The 18,920-nt window shown below is 31.4% G+C and overlaps 2 protein-coding genes across 4 annotated transcripts; one reads left to right on the forward strand and one right to left on the reverse strand.

Annotated features, from left to right (window-relative positions):
- The first annotated feature begins 1,473 nt into the window (after nt 1-1,473).
- On the forward strand, nt 1,474-6,696 carry LOC105276839 (Golgi phosphoprotein 3 homolog sauron). The gene is made up of 4 exons (XM_011334773.3): nt 1,474-2,989; nt 3,081-3,327; nt 3,389-3,564; nt 4,357-6,696. The coding sequence occupies exons 1-4, from the start codon at nt 2,711-2,713 to the stop codon at nt 4,603-4,605; spliced, it is 951 nt and encodes a 316-aa protein (XP_011333075.1). The 5' UTR covers nt 1,474-2,710; the 3' UTR covers nt 4,606-6,696.
- A 3,344-nt stretch (nt 6,697-10,040) lies between these two features.
- LOC105276840 (protein-glutamate O-methyltransferase) lies at nt 10,041-13,339 on the reverse strand. 3 transcript variants are annotated; one of them, XM_011334775.3, is made up of 8 exons: nt 13,080-13,338; nt 12,936-13,000; nt 12,604-12,767; nt 12,268-12,373; nt 11,685-11,932; nt 11,417-11,602; nt 10,923-11,328; nt 10,041-10,817 (listed from the first exon to the last, which is right to left on the reverse strand). In XM_011334775.3, the coding sequence occupies exons 3-8, from the start codon at nt 12,684-12,686 to the stop codon at nt 10,476-10,478; spliced, it is 1,371 nt and encodes a 456-aa protein (XP_011333077.2). In that variant the 5' UTR covers nt 12,687-12,767; nt 12,936-13,000; nt 13,080-13,338; the 3' UTR covers nt 10,041-10,475. The 3 variants fall into 3 exon arrangements, with proteins under 3 accessions (XP_011333077.2, XP_011333079.2, XP_011333076.2); XM_011334777.3 differs by lacking the exon at nt 12,936-13,000 and having other exon boundaries at nt 13,244-13,339; XM_011334774.3 differs by lacking the exon at nt 12,936-13,000.
- Nucleotides 13,340-18,920: the final 5,581 nt, after the last annotated feature.

The following is an 18,920-nucleotide window of genomic DNA, read 5'->3' on the forward strand; positions in this document are numbered from 1 at the left end:
GTCAATGTCACACACATGATCAGGAAATCTCTCTCTCTCTCTCATTTACCCACTCACTCGCTCGCTCGCGATTAATAGAATCAATCTATGTGAATCTAATACTTTCAATACAGACTATATTTTCTGGTTTGCATTTTATATATGTTGTATTATCACTGAAAACTAATTTCTCTCGTCAATTTGCCTGCCAATATCTTGTAAGCTATATCACGTTGTTTGAAAAATAAACTTTGTTCTTAAATAAGAAAATATGCAACATGATATTCATACTGTTTAATGCTAATATATTTATAATATATATGTATGTATGTATGTATGTATGTATGTATGCGCGCGCGCGTCCTAGCGTAATAAATATATATTTTACCCTCTAACTTTCTATATTTTCAATATCTGGACAATTACGAACAATTATTTTAAAAGAAAAGCGTTACAATAATTTTGTTTTTTAATCGCTAGTGGAATTATTTGTCATACTTAATGTAATCAAAGTTCTTTATATCTACAATTTAGTATTTGAAATGTTTGTAATATAATTCCATTTATTACCGGCACAAGTTCTTTTTGCAGTTACAACACATTCAGTAATCGGAGCCAGTAAGAACGAAAAGTTGCTCGTATTATTGAGGTCAATGTTATGATCTTGAAACTAGTGGCAAAGTGGTTATCCTTGTTACATTTAATACAGGAAGGTTTCAATTGCTGTTTAGGAAGTTGTTGGCACTTCATTTTATATACTTTAATTAAAGCTCTGTTATAATTCTATAACATTTATTACGCACATATAAATAGTAGATTACGATAAAAACCGAAGAAAAGGGATGGGAGAAATGGTTCTAGATACGTACAACACTAATAGAGATAGAGTAGAAACCTTTTATTAGCCTTTGTTTTATTTCCATCATACGCATTTTACACATTTCATAATATATTGAATACAATAAAAGACACTTCTTTTTTTTAATATTTAGCAATCTGGAAAAACAAATGGTTCGTGCGCGTGTATCGTATCCTACTAGACGTTACAAGACACGTTACGATGCTGATAGCATCATAAAGATTTTAAATCAGAAATAAAAATATCAGATCCATCTGAACATCAGCAGGTGTCTCGTGTACCACTCCTGTTGTCTCTTAAGTAAAGATTTTTAATATACAATACAATAATATTAATAACAATTTTTATTGTCAACATTATATACTTATAGAAAAATTATATTAAATACAAAATGACAACAATCTAACGTGGCTATTCTAATATTGAATACATTGAGAGATGTTAATTTTGATACAGATGGCTGTGCATTATATGCATAAATATTTGATAAAGTATTTATTATTTAAGTATTATCTTTGTATTATTCTAATCAACATTTGCTAATAAATTTGTTTTGCAATTTGTTTTAATTTGATGCTTTTTTGGAAGAAACTGAGTCTTTAAAATAAATAATAATGAACACATGGCAATTTTCGGAATATTTGTTATTATTTTCTAATACTTTTTTTCATCTATTGGACAGCTGACGAATATTCTTTCTAAAAAAAAGAAAGTAAATAAAGACTAACTTTTTCAAAAAAAAGCATCTCGAATTAATTTGCATGCCTAATTTGCTGGAAATCGCTCTAGGTGTGCCGAAAGATGTAGAATATATTTCTATTCTTGCAATGGCAATTTTATTCTCGAACGCTATTAGCGCTTCAAGTAGACGAGGAATATAAAAACTCTTGACTGTCATTTGCGTTTATCTGCCTATGTGCACCACTTGTTGCAGAGATCTACACTACCGATACTTAGTACATATCGCATGAAACGGAACTAGAAATCATAAATGCAGTATGTTACTCATTGGAAAAATTCATTGATCGGTTAGTTCGGTAGCGACATTTTATGTATACAAAGGTATCTGAAAAAAAATTTGATTGCACTTGAATCGCATTCGTGACTCGTTCGCTTTCGGACTTTCGGTATCTCTCGGATACCGCTTGCGGCTATTACAGCGTCGTGACGTTTGTCGCGTATTTTATTTCTTTTCTCTGACTGCATGACACAAATGACACGCAGCGGTACGCGTACTAAGCTCCAATGATTTGTGGAAACGTTCAAACGTTACTTTGAATCCGCACGTGATTTTACACAGATTAAAGCGAGCCAGCCGCGAGGCGCGACGTGATCGTTCGGTGCAAGTTGGTAGAAGCGCTAGCCAACAGGATCGACAACTCGATAAGCTCGGCTGAAACAACAACGAAACCTCAATCGTTTACCCTTCGCGGTCTCTCGCGAGTCTCGCGAGTCTCGCTGATCTCGCATCGTCCTCGCGTCGTCCTCGCGTCGTCCTCGCGTCGTCCTCGCGTGTGGAATCAACTGCCGTACTGCGCTTGATCACTGGCCGTTTCGTTTCGTGGCGTACGTATCGTGCGATTCGTGCGTCGTACACGTTCGCCACGGATAAACGCGAGCGGCGAGAGTCGACGAGATAGCGACGAAAGGTGGAACGAACGCAGCCTGGCCATCTTGGAAAAGACATGTCGTTTTGGGAGAAACGTCAACCGCACGGTGTTCACCGCGTGATAGGTGTTTCCATTAGCTCGCAATAACGATCCTGGTAGATTGCTGTCGACTGGTCGCAGGTCTCATTTCGGAGGTGACACAGTGGCGTATCTGCTGACGCCGGTGTTCCCAAGTGCTGGTGACTCGTCGCAACGGTGCACGATGAATCGCGGTGACGGGTTGGTGCAGCGGCGACGCGTGGTCAACAATAGCAGCAACAGCAGTGGCGGCGGAGGTGGCGGAGGTAGCGGACTCGGTCAGGATGGCTCAAACACTGATCTCGCTGGCCACAACGACAAACTGTCTGGCCAAAGTCTCGACACGGACTGCTCGTCCCAAAAGGATCTCAACTGCAATCCCACCATCGATGAGGATTCGGACAAGGAAACGCGCCTGACTCTTATGGAGGAGGTACTGCTGCTGGGCTTGAAGGACAAAGAGGTTCGTTCACGTCTTGGTGAAGATGCCGCTTGATCTTGCGGCGTAGATTCGCAGAATTGGCCAAATTGATTGTGTCTTCTCTTTCATGTAGGGCTACACGTCGTTTTGGAACGATTGCATAAGTTCCGGATTGAGAGGGTGTATCTTGGCAGAGCTTGGCTTCCGAGGTAGAGTAGAACTTGAGAAAGCTGGGATGCGGAAGAAGAGTTTGCTGGCGAGGAAGCTCCTCTTGAAGAACGATGCGCCCACCGGAGACGTGTTGTTGGATGAGGCTTTGAAACATTTAAAGGACACGGATCCGCCTGAGACCGTGCCAAGTTGGATAGAGTACCTTAGCGGTGAGTTTCTGCGTTGGAATGAAGAAATAATGGTGCTCACAAAATATCTTTATGATTGCAGGAGAAACATGGAATCCCTTAAAGTTGAGATACCAGCTCAAAAATGTCAGAGAACGGCTAGCAAAGAATCTTGTCGAGAAGGGTGTCTTGACCACGGAGAAACAAAATTTTTTATTATTTGATATGACTACTCATCCGCTCACGGACAACCTTGCCAAAAGCCGTCTTGTAAAAAAGGTAAGAGTGAATAACTTGTCTCCTCTCTATATCCTCTCTATTGTCCCATAATATTTATTCGTAATACATGAAACACGTTCTGCTTCTACTGTAGATGACGGTGTACGTAATGTCCTTCTCAACTCAATTGCAAAACTTGATAAGCTACTTGTTCTAAAGCTAAAAAGGAACTCGTACAGTCAAATTTTTTCAAAGAAGTCAAAGTCTAGAAAATTTTGCAAAGATTTTATCTGAAACTAAATGTTATTTTGAAGGGATTTGAGGGTAACTTTTTTTCTTTGACAACTGTGACACGTGTATATTCCGTTTCTATGTAGATTATTCTATGTTGCAATATCAAGCTCATGGTATCAATCATGATTTATTGTTTCACGACGTGCCGTTCTCGTTTGCGATCCTTTTTTTTTTCTATAAAACTAGAGTGTGATTTGGAGAATGTGTTTCATATTATCTTATAACAACCTGCCTGCGGAAGTAATATCTCATCTTAAAACACAATTTACTATCTAAAATTGATTAGGAGTTGCGTGGGAATGACAAAATAATACTGTAATCAAACTTTATGCGCGCGTGTGTGTATATGTGTTAATAAATGGTCAGGAAGAAACATAGATTATATATATTTCATAATTGAAAAAGAAATGAAGATAAATAAAATAAAGTAAAAAAAGGAAGGTTTTGCATTTCTGTGACAGAGAGATAATGATAAAACATTATTGCACGAGAGTGTTGCAAGTATATAAAATGTGTGTTGTATATGTATAAAAGCATATGGTGCTTTCTGTTTTCCAGATCCAAGAAGCTGTGTTAGGCCGTTGGGTGAATGATGCTGCTCGCATGGACAGACGAACATTAGCATTAGTTATTTTAGCTCACGCAGCTGATGTACTAGAAAATGCATTTGCGCCGTTATCTGACGACGATTACGAAGTAGCGATGCGAAGAGTACGAACATTGTTAGACCTCGATTTTGAAGTGGAAGCCGCTAAACGTAACGCAAATCCGGTACTTTGGGCTGTATTCGCTGCATTCACCAAGTAACATTCACTTCATAAATTACACGGGTACCGAATAAATATCAGATACTGAATAAGAATGTGAATAATTGAATTACAAACTTTGCATGTATTTTAATTGTATTATTATTATTATTATGCAAAATAGAATCATTGTTACATGATGAGATCATTCAGACCAAATAATCTGTATCGAATTACATAGGGAACTCTTTTAGAAGATTACACATTTCCATGATTGTTATATTTAATATATTTGATAGTTGAATGACACAAACATTATGTATAAATATTAAGTAACAACTCTCCGGAAGTACTCTATAAATGTATAATACATCCTGTATGCTGTAATACTATTTCATATTTTATATTTCGAGAAAAACATTTATACTTTTTGCTTAGTATCCACGTGTGTTTGTGGATGAACATTCATAAACGTAATATGGGAAAATTATGCATGGTGCCTCGAAGCGATTGCTGGGTGACAATGTCGAAGCAATTTAAAAATTATATTCTTACGTTCTTAGCCATAATACTTTATAGATAAATGTACATATATTATTTTAAATTTTTATTCTTAATATGCCACACACACACACACACACACACACTTCTTTTCACGTTATAATATGACTATATCTACAGGAGAATTATTTTCATTAAACTACTAAATCGTATTCTCTTAAATATTATACACACACACACACACACACACACGTTTGATTAATATTGTATATTTATCTTAAATCTTTTTCCTCGAAAATTTCTAGATACTTTTTTAATTATTAATTATTCTGTTTTTGTTATGTGAATAATGTTAGAATACATATACTATTTTATGGGAATTTTGTTCGCAAATCTTGTGTAATAATCTTGGATAAAGTGCCACATTTCTGATAATCATTTGGATGTTATAAATAACCTAGGAAATTCTTTGCACCATTTCTGTATAAGTGTTCACTTTATATATATATAATAATCTTGTTGCAATGTCTCCCTGTAAAAATATTATATTAACATTAACAGTATTACCACGTGGCGATTAAGTACACAAATTTAAAACAAGGAAATAACAGATTACTTATTATCAATAAACGACATGTTTACATTACAAAATTCTACAAATAAACAGTAATTTATCATAATCTATAATGGTAATCGAATACGAACCTAGCCTATATATCTAATATAGAAAATCGTTCTCGAAAACTATATTAATATTGATTAATATTGATTACTATTGATGATAGCAATGATAGAGAGTTTTATTTTCTAGTTTGTTCTGTGTTCCATCAATTTTATTTTGGTATATAAAGATCTAACCGTTTTTTTACGAGATACACTTTCCTGATATTTTTCTTTTTGTTTAATGAAGTAATATATGTAAACTTTCCATTTCCAGTTGTTTCTCACAAATTAACTTTTTCCTAAAACAGTTTTTATATTTAGCAGTTACAAAGATATCCTTATGACATAATTTAAATTATTTTCAAGTTTTTCCTAATTATATTCTTATAAATAATTACTTACTAACTGATATTATAAAAAACTAATTTTTTGTAGAACAATTTTACTTTTTTTATTGGATCAGTTAAATTAATTGTAACTACAAGTGAATGGAGTCTTGGATTTTTATCGGATTAAACTGCATAAAATATATCGTAAGAAACTTGTAGTTACCTGTACAATAAAAATAATTTATATGCAATATAAATTTAAATACTAAATATCTATTTGCTTTCTATCGCTAGCATAATATGTATGTATATATCTACACACACACACACACACACACCACACATGTACATATATCACGGAATTGATTTCCTAAATTAAAAAATATCACGTGTGATTGTCGAATACCATATCGAGTGCATACACACAGACGCGCATATTCGATATGGTATTTGAAAACCTCATTTTTAATATGCAATATCTTTAATTTAGAAAACGTACTCTATGAATACAGCAAAATGTGCAAGATAACTTGTCCAAAAGCAAATCTAGTAAATAAGAGCAATTCTATGAAAGTTATTGCTACAGGTACATTAATTATGTGCTAATATCAATCAATAGTTAATACTTTGAGCACTTAATAAATTGCATTACATAATGTTATTTTGTAGTTAATCTTGCGTTAATGAAATCATTGGTTTTATCTGGATTCCCATTTGAAATTTTGAATTTACCACCTGCCCTTCATCCTGTAAGGGAATAAGCATAAGTCTTGGAGCTATAAAATTCTAGAGAAATTAAAATTATTAACATAGACTGCTTAATTCTCGGCATTAAATTAACCTTGTATAAGTTACCACACACATGTACGACATACACACACACACACACATGTATGTATGATGTGATATATGTATAGACAGTAAAAATATAAGAAATAGTTCGAAAATAAGTGCTGATAAAACTAACGTTAAAATTACATAATACGATTGATAAGTCTCAAATTTTTTTTTTCTTTTTTAATGCGGAAACAGATATCAAATACTTTCATCTGGAGATTACGCTGTTATTCACATAAAACAAATGCTTAAAAAATTCTGACGTCTTAAATTAATCGTATAGTTAATTACTTTTTAAATAGTACTCTTTTACAGCCAATTTTATAGTCAAAATTTATTGAACATCTCTCATGTAACGTAAAATAAATAAAAATGCATATTAAATAAATGATCAGATTAATTAGATACATTAATAAGAAAAGAAACCAGAGATAAATTTTAGCATTTTCAAAAATTCATAATCTAATAAATTACTTATAATTGATAATTTATTATAATTTATATGTTACATTATATAACATTTTAATTTATACTGAAAATCTATCTTTTGTTGCCATTCAATTATACGATGCAAACGATAATAGTAACTACGATAGTGTTCCACTATTGTAGTTCTACTATATTTCTTTTTCATCATTTTCTGATACAATATACGAAAGTAGCACAAATGTGCACATCTTACTTAATTGTGTACAAAATCATAGCAGAGTATGCAATCCTGTATTATTAAAATAATGTTTCAAGGAGAAATTTATTAAAACTTTTCCATTATTTTCATGGAATTATTATTTCTATTATATTGTAATTATTTTTGTTAATATTTTTATAATACGATCTTTATTATCATTTTTATAACAATGTAATAAATATATTGTTAGTATTTTCTTTTATTCAAGTATTTTAGATAATTACATTATATAATAAATATGTAATATATAATATACGCATATTATAATATACACCTATTCCTTATTATACAATATACAGAATGTTCCAGAGTTAGAGAATCAAACTTTGCTAACATGTTTTACAAATAGAAATAAAAAAAAACTGTTATCTAAACATAGATACGGGAACGTTTTTTTTTATCATGTTACTTTGTATGTTAACATAACTTATATTTAATTTTCCATTTCAAGGTAGTCATGTCCCTTGTTTCTAATGCAAACTTGACATTGTTGGACACGTATTAATTTTTTAATTTAAAACGCCTCGCCTAGTACTAGAAATGCCAGTGTTTTATCATCAACATGTGTGATTCCAATTATAGCCGTCCAGTACATTACACGAGACCTGTAAGAGAATGATTAGACGACTATCATCACGGAAAATGAATCACTCGAGCAGAACTAACTGCTTGATTCTCGAGATCAAGTCTTATGCCGGCATGCCGCTAGACTTTTATTACAGCAACTGTAAAAACGATAGTATTTCGTATAAGAAACAATTTGCGACAGAAACTAACAGACAAAATCAATGAATGCATTCGTTGAACTTGAATCCTCAAATAGAAAATTAAATAAACTTCTTTTTCAACATAATATAATGAAAAGCAAGTATCCGAACTTATATAACATTTTTCTCGTACTTTTATTCGTAGAATGTACTGACAAATCTGCTCTTTTAACTATGGAACACTCTGTATTTAATTTTAAATATCCATTGGTGAATGATAAATACAGATATCTTAAAATATGTGTCTCAAGATATGTATTAATATATCAAAAACACTCTATTGCCACTTGGTAAAATACGTTCTCGGTACTCTTCTTGTTAAAAAACCAGATATAACTGGATGAATTCAGTTGAATGGTATATCAATATATTATATACGATGTTTTATATAACGACGATAAAATAAATAGTTGGAAATGGATATTACATGCACAAAATCCATTAAAAAACTTTCTTTCCGATCCTATTGATTGAGATGTCATAATTAGTAGTGTTTTATTTAAATATTCGTTATTCATATTACTCACTGTATAGTTATACGACATAAATAAGAGCGTGCTTGATAAAAAAAGTAATAACATGTTTCTTCTGCATCTTAAAATTTATTTCTAATTTCGTATGTGTGAAAGACATGTTATACTTCAAATATGTAGAGCGTCGAAATTTATCAATATCAAATTATTGCAATCAAAACATAGTAGAAAGTTAATTTTACGTATTTTTAAATAGTACATACACACGCACACGCGCACACACGTATATAAAATATCTTTATAAATTTATTTCTTAGCTACATACTGTATCGCATTTTGAGTTACATTTTAGCATTGTAAGTTTGCTTTCTAATTTCATGTGCATATACATATGTAATATACTACTTAATTGTCAAATTTAATAAATGAGAAATTACGTTTATTACCTTTTATTAAACTTTCTTACATGTAACGTAAGTGTAGAAAGTAGTGATATCGTAAATTGATTTTATCATTGATAATCAATACAAAAGTGTCAAACAACATTTCAAATTGTATAAAAATATGCAAAAACGAAATAAATCAATTCTGCAATAAAACTGATGTTTTTTGAACATTGTTTACAAAAATTTGCATTTTCATTGTAAAGCGTGTATTGCAATCTAATCTATATATCGTTTATCAATAAATCATCAGTACATCAATCAATCTCTTCTTTATGTTATATGGATGTTTTGCAAAGTACGCATTAGTAGCGCACTGCTTAGGTAATCATTATATCGTAGAATTACAATGGCGTGATAATTTTAAGCGGAAAAAAAACTTATGGGAATTAAAGAAGCGAAGAGTCGGAAACAGTTTTAACAGTTGCGATCCGCACGTTAGTTCTCGAAAAATGAACCATTATCAATAACCAATATTAATCAGAGAATGCGCATACTTATCATCCGTCGCAGATTTTATTTATATTCTGTATGTATCGTTATTAAGATTTACATGGAGAGATGACGGCAGATTATCTCCGCACATATAAATGTTTACAACAAAATTAGTAGTTTACTAGAAAAAAAGAAACGCTTTTCTGATGCAGCAATATTTATAAATCATGGAAATTTAAATCAGTGTAGAATGTACTATTGCAGTAGTATGCACTATTGAGGCATGGAAAGTCCACATTAGACATCAATAACAATGGAACGTTAACGTGTGGAGTAATATTGTAATAAGGATACGTAATAGTTGGATCAAACTGGCTGATTTATTAGATAACAAGGTGCACAACATTTCGATCTTAATTCAAATGCAAAGTATAAACAATAATTTATTTCCCGTATAAAAATATACGGAAACAAAATTAACAGAAATAAATGAAATTTTTAAAATATTTAAAGTATTTAAAATTTTTATTTTCTAATAATTAATATCTTAGAAGGCAGTTTTTAGTGACTCATGCTGCACACACGCGTGCGAAAAGAGGGTGTGTGTATGTAAATAAATATGATAAATATAAATTGATACATTAACATTATTTTTTTCTTGTACATATAACTTTCTATATTTGTACAATGATATACACGAGTAATCATAACTGTCACAACGAGTTATGATACTTCTTTCTTTACAGAAGAATATATAAAGTCCTTTTATAAAGGTATGTTTTATTCCGAAGAATATTACGTATTATGTGAATGAACGGCCGTTTGAATAATGCCATAATGTCCAGATATCATCCAGTCTTTGTCCTTTTCGAGTAACGATTCAGCTGCACCGAGTGATAATCCAACACAAATGTCTGATTTCACGGTACGCAAGCTCAGAATATTCGTAGGATGAAAATCCCCCAGCGCGGCCGTAAAGCTTGTAGTGTACTTAAAATTAATATCACCCAGAAGTTTCCTATAATTTAAGTCACCCTTAAAAATCACTAATTTAGCATTGGAGAATTGATCATACATCAATGGCGCCTTTTCTTTCATTTGCCTAAAATCGTATGGTCCCGTCCAATAAGGTTCTTCCTGGTTAAAATGAATTGAAATGAAGGTACGTTTAGCATACAAGTACAAAATCCTAATAATCTCTTCTCAGTTATATTGAAATAAGAAAAAGCAAATAGTACATACCTGAATACGCCAGATTTGACGGGTCAAGTAGTCCTGGAATATGTGAGCCAGCGTTTGTACGTTCGGATAACGATCCAAGATGTTCATATACTCTAAAGTCCAATGAAAGTCACGAACCATTGTGTCACTGACATACCATGGATATACTTTTGGGTGAAAGGTTATTTTAGCTCTTGGTAGAATCCTAATTAAAAACGCTGCTAAACACATGTCAGTGAAGAGCTCGTATCCCGCATTATCGAGTACCATGTGAATGTTTTCGACATTTTTTCCTGTCCGTTCACTTACGATATGCCATGCACATTCCGAATCGTTTACTATTATGTTATCATTCGAGGATTCGAGTGCGTCCAGTGGATTGCCAATCTGGCTGAGAGGAGATCCCGCGCTTATAGACAAATCTTGCCTAGACAGATAAAATAATTCATTACTGTTGCACCGAGATGCAAAGTGCATTGGATAAAAAAATAGATGTGGAAAGACGTGATTACAACCTATTACTCCATAGAGTCAGTTTGAGCAATCTCAGAAAGTCATTTTTCAAGTTTAATTCCTGATCGTGCTCCTCGCTCCTTATTATATTTTTCAGATACGAAGCTACAGCATCCATAGACTCGAGAGAATTGATAAAAACGTCTCGTTTTTGAGTTTCAAATGGATCGTAATTCGATATAGTACTCCTATTTTCACAAAGAGATATTTTAGCGTATTCGACTGACGACTGGCGTAAACTTACGCGACATTTGATGCGTCAAAGCTTACGTCAAGCCAATTTCTTGAGCTAAAACGCGATACATGTAACACTCGCAGTATAACCATTTAGTATTGAACCATGTGGGCACTTGGCCATCCACACGTGTCCTGTATTCTAGATATTTGTTCCATTCCTTTGCATCGTTGGTAACTACTTGGTTATTTAAACGCAACAGCTTTAGAGTCTTATTAGTGACTATCTCATTTTTCAATTGACTTATAAATCCTATGATGTGTTTGATATCTTCTTCAGCACCCTATAATTTAATAATAATGTTGTGTATAATACTGCATTAATGCATAAGATGTTAGATAATGTTACAGAGCACGTCGATTTGGAACGAATTTTCTTTTAAAGCATTTTTACAGGATGATTTGTTTTAATAAAGAAGCTAATTATAAGCTATTTTGATAAACAGAATTTGCAAATACCCTACAATATGCAAATATAGAAAATTGTAATATTTATAAAATGATTCTAAAAAGTGTATAAAAAGGTATAAATATATAAAACAGATTGACTAGGCATATGCGTTTAGAATACTATGTAAACACACACACACGTGCACGTATATACATTTGATGGGATTACCTGGCCATATGTATCTATAATCTGATTTTTGTTACGACAAAAGGTATCAATAACTTTGGTCAAAATTATTGGTAATCTATCCTTAACTGTTATATAGGCAAAACTCCTGCAAGATGAAAAAAATAATATTACTTAATATTTTTCTGTTCCAAAGATCAATCAATTGAGAACTAGGTAATGAGCGTTTTCTTCTTACTGATAAATCTTATTAACAAAATAATGTGATAGTACGTTCAAAAACAGTTCTCTGCGCTTTGTGAAAAGTTGTAAGTTTCGAGACTAGTTGTGAGACTTTTGAAGCAAGGGTGCGATACGTGATAGAATAATAGTACTTACTGTTTATATATTGCAGATAATGGTGCACCAAAAGGTGTAGGTATATCTTGCAAATTCGGAATTCTTGGATTGACTGTAGCCATCGTAGATGTATCAAACGGTCAGATTATACAGCAGCAAAAGATGAGACAGAATGACGAGATGCAATCAGAATGCGGTTATATCTGTGAACAATATCAAACATTTCTTAAATATTACGCATTTTGCACGCATTTTCACGCACTTTCACGCATTAAGACGATACATATAGACTATAATCTGAGATTGAATAATGAAAAAATAAAGAATAGGAAAACGAAAAGAGAATAGAGGTTAAGCAGCGCAATACGTACGCCACGGAGAAGCAAAACGAAACATCTTGCGTGTATGTTGTTTTGTGTCATGCTTTCGGCACGTGCTACTTAAAATGAAAGAAATTTTCGTACTAAGAGAAAAAGACAACGAAATTTGTAACAGAATTATACTCGAAACTATACCTCTACGCGTTGTCTTATAAGACTGCAAAGATTGACAGTGCGACAGGTTAGGTTATGCCACATTAATTGATGTTTTTATATTTTACTCCTTTATCAGTTAAACATTTCCGAAAGGTTGTTCATGAGCGTAAACAATAAACAATGGACAAAGTATGACTGTTTACATAAGCAGAAGCTGCACCGTATACACATCAGCATACACGTATCGCGAGATTCGCGAGTGTCGCGAGTCGGCAATGACGTACAGTGACGTACCTATAATTGGAGTAAACATTTCGTCGGCAGACTAAAGTTGCTCCTAAAACTTTCTCCCTCTATTCTATATGTATGTATGTACACGATCGTGTTTACGTATAAAGTATTATATTAAATAAATATCGCTATATAGTGTATAATATGCTATATTATTTGCAATAATTACTTATTCTACATGATATAAAATAGTAAATAGCAATTTTATATCGAGATAAATAAAATTTACGATTTCATTCTTTTACTTTTGTACCATTTTATACGTATATATAGCATTTGACAGTTTTAATTAGTCCAATTCAAGAAAGTTGTAAGCCTATATACCTAGGTATTTTTTATATAAATTAACTTTTACACAATCTAACATAATATATATACATTAAATTGAAAATCATCATTTCCTACAGAATTAATTAATATATTATATTATACATTAAACAGAGATATAGTACTTTATTCAAATGCCAAAGAACATTTTGTTATAATGTATATATAATATTATATATGTATGTATTTTATATAAATAATTGCTTATATAAAACGCTCACACAAGTAAAATTCCAAGTGACATTAAGTGTGTTAACCTGCGTTATTAAAAAAAAACACTTGTTGCTACTTTAATTTTTCAAAAATATCCACAAAAAAGGACAATAGTTCTCCTAAATATTTATTTATCTGCAAGCTTCTTAATCTAAGCATAATTTCCTACTTTAATCTATAATTACGCGTTAGTGGAATATATTTTAATACTTTTCATCAATTAAATTATTTGATAAATCTTACATACCTATCTTTATTTTAGTTTTATCTCTGATAAACAAATTCGATGTCACAGATATCGAATAAACGACAAATAAATTGAGATTAGCGCTGCGCAAAAATCTGCACTATAATATAGTGAACGACACCGATAACAACAAATTGTTTGTTCTATCAGACTGAAATTTACATAATAAGCTTTATGAGAATACATTAGCTTTGGGAATAACGCTGCAGTCTTATTGCTGAAAGTTACAACACAGATATAAGCAGGGCGAAGAAAAAAAGATTCAAATAAAGCGGTCAAATTGTTTTGCCTCCTTGCACTTTGCGCGCTTTTTATTGACTACCGAAATACGAAACTCCAGCGATAATTCAACTACAGCTGCTCGACACTTTAATAAACTCGGCAGGGAAGAGTTTGCAAAGCAAAACTTTGTGTAATGTATATCTTCTGATTTACCTTTGTCATATAGAAGAAAAACAAATATTTTTCTTAACATTTTCATTGCGAGAGATTTGTGTCGATGTCTTTTTGTTTTTTTCTTGTAATAAGGAATTCCTTAAATAGTTGGAAATAGATAGTTAGAAATTGTGCAAGTAAATCCACAAAGTGCGTTGATCAATTCTTTTGTGGAATAAGTTTTTTGTGGAGTAATTGTTGCATTTTGTGAAGCAGTTGCTCGTTAATTTTATTGCTTGCTAATATAGTAATTTCAGAAAAAATTTGGATAAACTTGATATATTAGATAAACTAGATAAATTGGATAAAAATGTTCGGGTAACAAATATTCTTTCTATAATTTCAAAAACATTAATATGTATATTTTAAATTGTTCATATACGTTCATATGTAATGAACAGAAAAATATTTATTAAACATTTTAGGGTGTAAAGTTATAAAAGGAATAAATAAATTAAGTACTCAAGTGCTCATAGTTACGGTTTTGTAATACGTTTTATATCCTTTTATCCTTTTTTTACCCTTTTTGACGATGAGAGATAATGCAACGACAAATTAATATAATAAATAACAAATATTTAAAAAATAACAAAATGTAAGTTTTTCTATTGTTCAATTCTGTTTGATATTATGATATTCTTATTGGCCGTAACAACCAATTGGATATTAGATATTGGATTGGATAATTGAAAAATTTGGTTTGATTTTTATGTCAAATTTTATTTCATCGCGTTCAGTAGAAACAAGTTGTTTATCAACAAAGTTTGAATCATTATATTGTCTATGATATAGACATCATCAACATTGTTGCCTCTATTACATGAAAATTGATTTAAAAAATTGAAAATCGAACAGATTTGACTGACTCAATACGCAGTTTTTTCTTGCTTCACTTATGAAATGTTTGACAAGTATTAACAGCAGATAAAAACAATTGGCAGTGGATATTCGAACAGAATATTGCAACAAATCCAGTATCATCTGTTTCCGTATAAAAATAATGCTTTGCCGAAAGATCTTATTGATATAACTTCACGACAGATTGACAAATCAAGCAGAATTGTTCAATTGTACGTATTAGTATATACCATATAAATTTATATCAGAAGTAGATTCCGCTCGATTTCTATCTGCTGTCTTATTCTCTTATCAGATCCTGATTTAGATGATCTGCTGACATTCTGCTATCAAAATTGATAGTAGACACTGTAAAATCTTCCCATAGATTTGATTGACTGGATATTTGCATAATTTTCTCTTACTAATTAATTTAATTAACTGTTTTATGATTATTTAATTTTTTAATTACCAAATATGCATGTATTCGATATTAAATTATCATTGTAAATGGTTGTTAACCTGCATATTGAAATAATTCTTTTGTGAATTTTACAAAAGAATAAAGTTTTAGATAGCTAAGGATTGTTCAAATTAAAAGCGCGTCATAACATTTTTGTCTCCATTTACAGTTCTCAATGTACAGAATCATTAAACATTACAACACAGGAACACAGATAAAATAATATCTCCGTTGTGCGTTCTGTTCCTTCGAAATGAAATCTGTGCTGGTGGATTCGCCCCGGCCTCCATACCCCTCCACGGCTCTTCCCTGATCCTCCCATCCACGAGATCTGGGAGCAATGTTGCTAATTACTACATACCACCGAATGCGGCATAACCCGCGACCCATGAATTCCATTGCGCTGTAGCCGATGGTGTACAGTCGCAAGAGTCAGTTTTCATCCGTGTAATTTGTGGAAATTGCGGTTTCCTATGAGCGAGAAGCGAACTGATAATGCACTACCGAATGTCAGCTCGATATAATAATCGTATTTCTGCTAATGTTATATAAATATACGTGCCAAATAAACGTCTAGTTTTTTTTTAAACTGATACATTAGGATTGCATATCGGAAAGATTTTCTTTTTGTGTATAATATTTACATTAAAGAACAAAATGTATTGTCTCACGTCATTTGTATTTCATAAAATGAGTTTAATATTCGAGTAAGATTTTTAGCACTTTCTTCGTTTTTTTCTTAAGCAGTTGTGTCGTGCGCTCTGAGTCCATCCAATTTTATTTATTTTAGAGGGGGAGAGGAGAGAGAGAGAGAGAAAGGAAGGGAAGGTTTCATTCATTACGCACTCTGGAAAGAATCCTCTCAAGCGCAAAAGTTGCTTAATAGTGTTATAAGTGCGTGATTATTGTGCAAGATATAGATATATAGAGAACCGATTACAAAAGAGCAGAAGAGGATCACGGCTGATTAGTTTAGATAACTATCATCTATTTAGCCATTAGTCTGTGAATGAATGGCGCTAGGGGCGAAAAATATGTTTTTATGTCTCTGTTAACATAATGCACCAAGATAAAGAATCGATCAACTGACAATCGATCAGGCGAGCTGTTTTGATTCTTTGTCTTCACAGTAATTAACTAATGTCGCAGTCGCACAAACAGTCGATCAGCTATGCCGATTCTCGTTCTGTTTCTAGTGTTTATTTCGCGAGTCCGTTAAGTTTTTTGTAAACTTTGTATCGACAACAAATTATATTCAAGAATACTAATAATCGTTATAAAAGTTTGGAACAATTATTATAATTAATTGTTTTTATTGTATCAGCGAATTTTGAAAAAATTAATAAAACTAGATTATAATAATTTATTTTATTGTGTATTATAATACAATTATCTAAAAATTAGTGTTTTAAAATTCAACTTATCTAAATATGCTTAAATATGCGTTATTATTTCGTAACATGTAATTTATAAATTATAAATCATGTAGAAGAAGAGTAAGTAGAAAAATTTTCATCAAAACATTTTTATTAATTATTTAAAATGTTTGAGCTTTAAGAGAGTTAATTGAAAATATTTCACAAAGTTATAATAAGAGCAGTAATGTGCAAAGTCAATACTTATACATATACAAAATTTGTTACATAAATATATAAGAAAAATAAATTCGAAAATTGCTTTTGTGGTTTGCCTATTCCTTTTATTTCAAATTCTTTACAAATTTTAAATTTCAAATTCGGTTCGTTTCTTAAAAATGCTTTTTTCTTGCAATAAAAAAAAGATCTCATTTGTCCTTACCGTTGCAAAATAATAACAATAAATCACACATATTTTTATGATGTCATAGAAATATCGCCTGTAGCCAGTGAAAAGTTTTCTACGGAGATCTTATATTCTATATCATTCTAAAGGTATATTCCAAAGAGCATAATTTAAAGAAGTTTCTTGAGGTTGTCGCCAACTAGCGTAGCAGCCAAACGAAAATCCAGTTTGAATGTAAGAGTATGTAAATGATAGGAGCTGCTAGGAGAGAGTTCATTATAACCGGTGCGACCACAAAATTGTTCGCGGAAACTTTTGTGAATGGCAGTTAATTATAATTAATTCCGTATTGTCTACTCGACAGCTCGTGCTAATTTCTTGCTGCCGACGAATCGCACGCAAATACTGCTGTGGAATTTCAGTTAATACTCCCTCATATAGGCAAATTATTACGAATTAATCAATTAAATGGTACATTTTGCAGCTAACTTTTGCATGTACTGTTTCGAAAATTTTATACTTTTTCGATTATTGTATCATACATATCATACATCTAGACATTTCAACAATGTGCTTTATTTAATTCTTTTTATACTTTTTTTGTACGTAGAATTACACTTGTAACGTTGGTTTAGGGAAATATAAAGAAAAAAAGCAAAAATCTTGAAGTTAACAAGTATTAAAACAATAGAAGACAACTAATAAGAAAACAATTGAAAAAGAACTTTTGTCAGCTGATTATAATCCGAAAAAGCGCATATCTTCTATTCTAATAAACATTATTTCTGCAAAATGAAAAAATGGAGAATGTATCGTACATACGTAAGATAACTTTATAGAAAAATTGTTGTTACAAAAGTGATGTTACAATAAAAAAGTACGCCAATTATATTTAACTATATTTAACTATCTTTAATAAAATACAATTCTAACGAAATAAAAAAATGCTTTTCAAATATATGAAATGAAAAAGATTTATAGAAAACACTTTATGTTACAATTAAGATAGCATGTTAATTATCTATATGTATTATATTATTATAATAAATGCATCTATGCGATATAAAATATTTTTTAAATGTTATTTAATAAGTCACAATAAATATGTATTATTTTTGTATTTTGGTTTACATGATACTTTAAGATACTAGAAACACCGAGTTTTTTTTACTTTAACTAAATCTTTAACATATTTAATGTATCAATCAAATATACCTTTCTAGAATTTTATTATAATTATTGTATAAAAATTTTATTATCTTGTTGAACGTAGAATCAGTCAATATTCATGCAATCTTGTACAATA

This window comes from Ooceraea biroi, chromosome 3 (genome assembly GCF_003672135.1).
Source record: "Ooceraea biroi isolate clonal line C1 chromosome 3, Obir_v5.4, whole genome shotgun sequence".
Lineage (NCBI taxonomy): Eukaryota > Metazoa > Arthropoda > Insecta > Hymenoptera > Formicidae > Ooceraea > Ooceraea biroi.

Excerpts from the sequence above, each read along its gene's own strand:
- LOC105276839 (XM_011334773.3), top strand. The coding sequence starts at position 2,711 with ATGAATCGCGGTGACGGGTTGGTGCAGCGGCGACGCGTGGTCAACAAT. Across the intron at positions 2,990-3,080 it reads TGGGCTTGAAGGACAAAGAG|GGCTACACGTCGTTTTGGAA; the intron begins GTTCGTTCACGT and ends TCTTTCATGTAG. Across the intron at positions 3,328-3,388 it reads TTGGATAGAGTACCTTAGCG|GAGAAACATGGAATCCCTTA; the intron begins GTGAGTTTCTGC and ends TTATGATTGCAG.
- LOC105276840 (XM_011334777.3), bottom strand. The coding sequence starts at position 12,686 with ATGGCTACAGTCAATCCAAGAATTCCGAATTTGCAAGATATACCTACA. Across the intron at positions 11,603-11,684 it reads GCTCAAGAAATTGGCTTGAC|GAGTACTATATCGAATTACG; the intron begins GTAAGCTTTGAC and ends TTGTGAAAATAG. Across the intron at positions 11,329-11,416 it reads CTGACTCTATGGAGTAATAG|GCAAGATTTGTCTATAAGCG; the intron begins GTTGTAATCACG and ends TTATCTGTCTAG.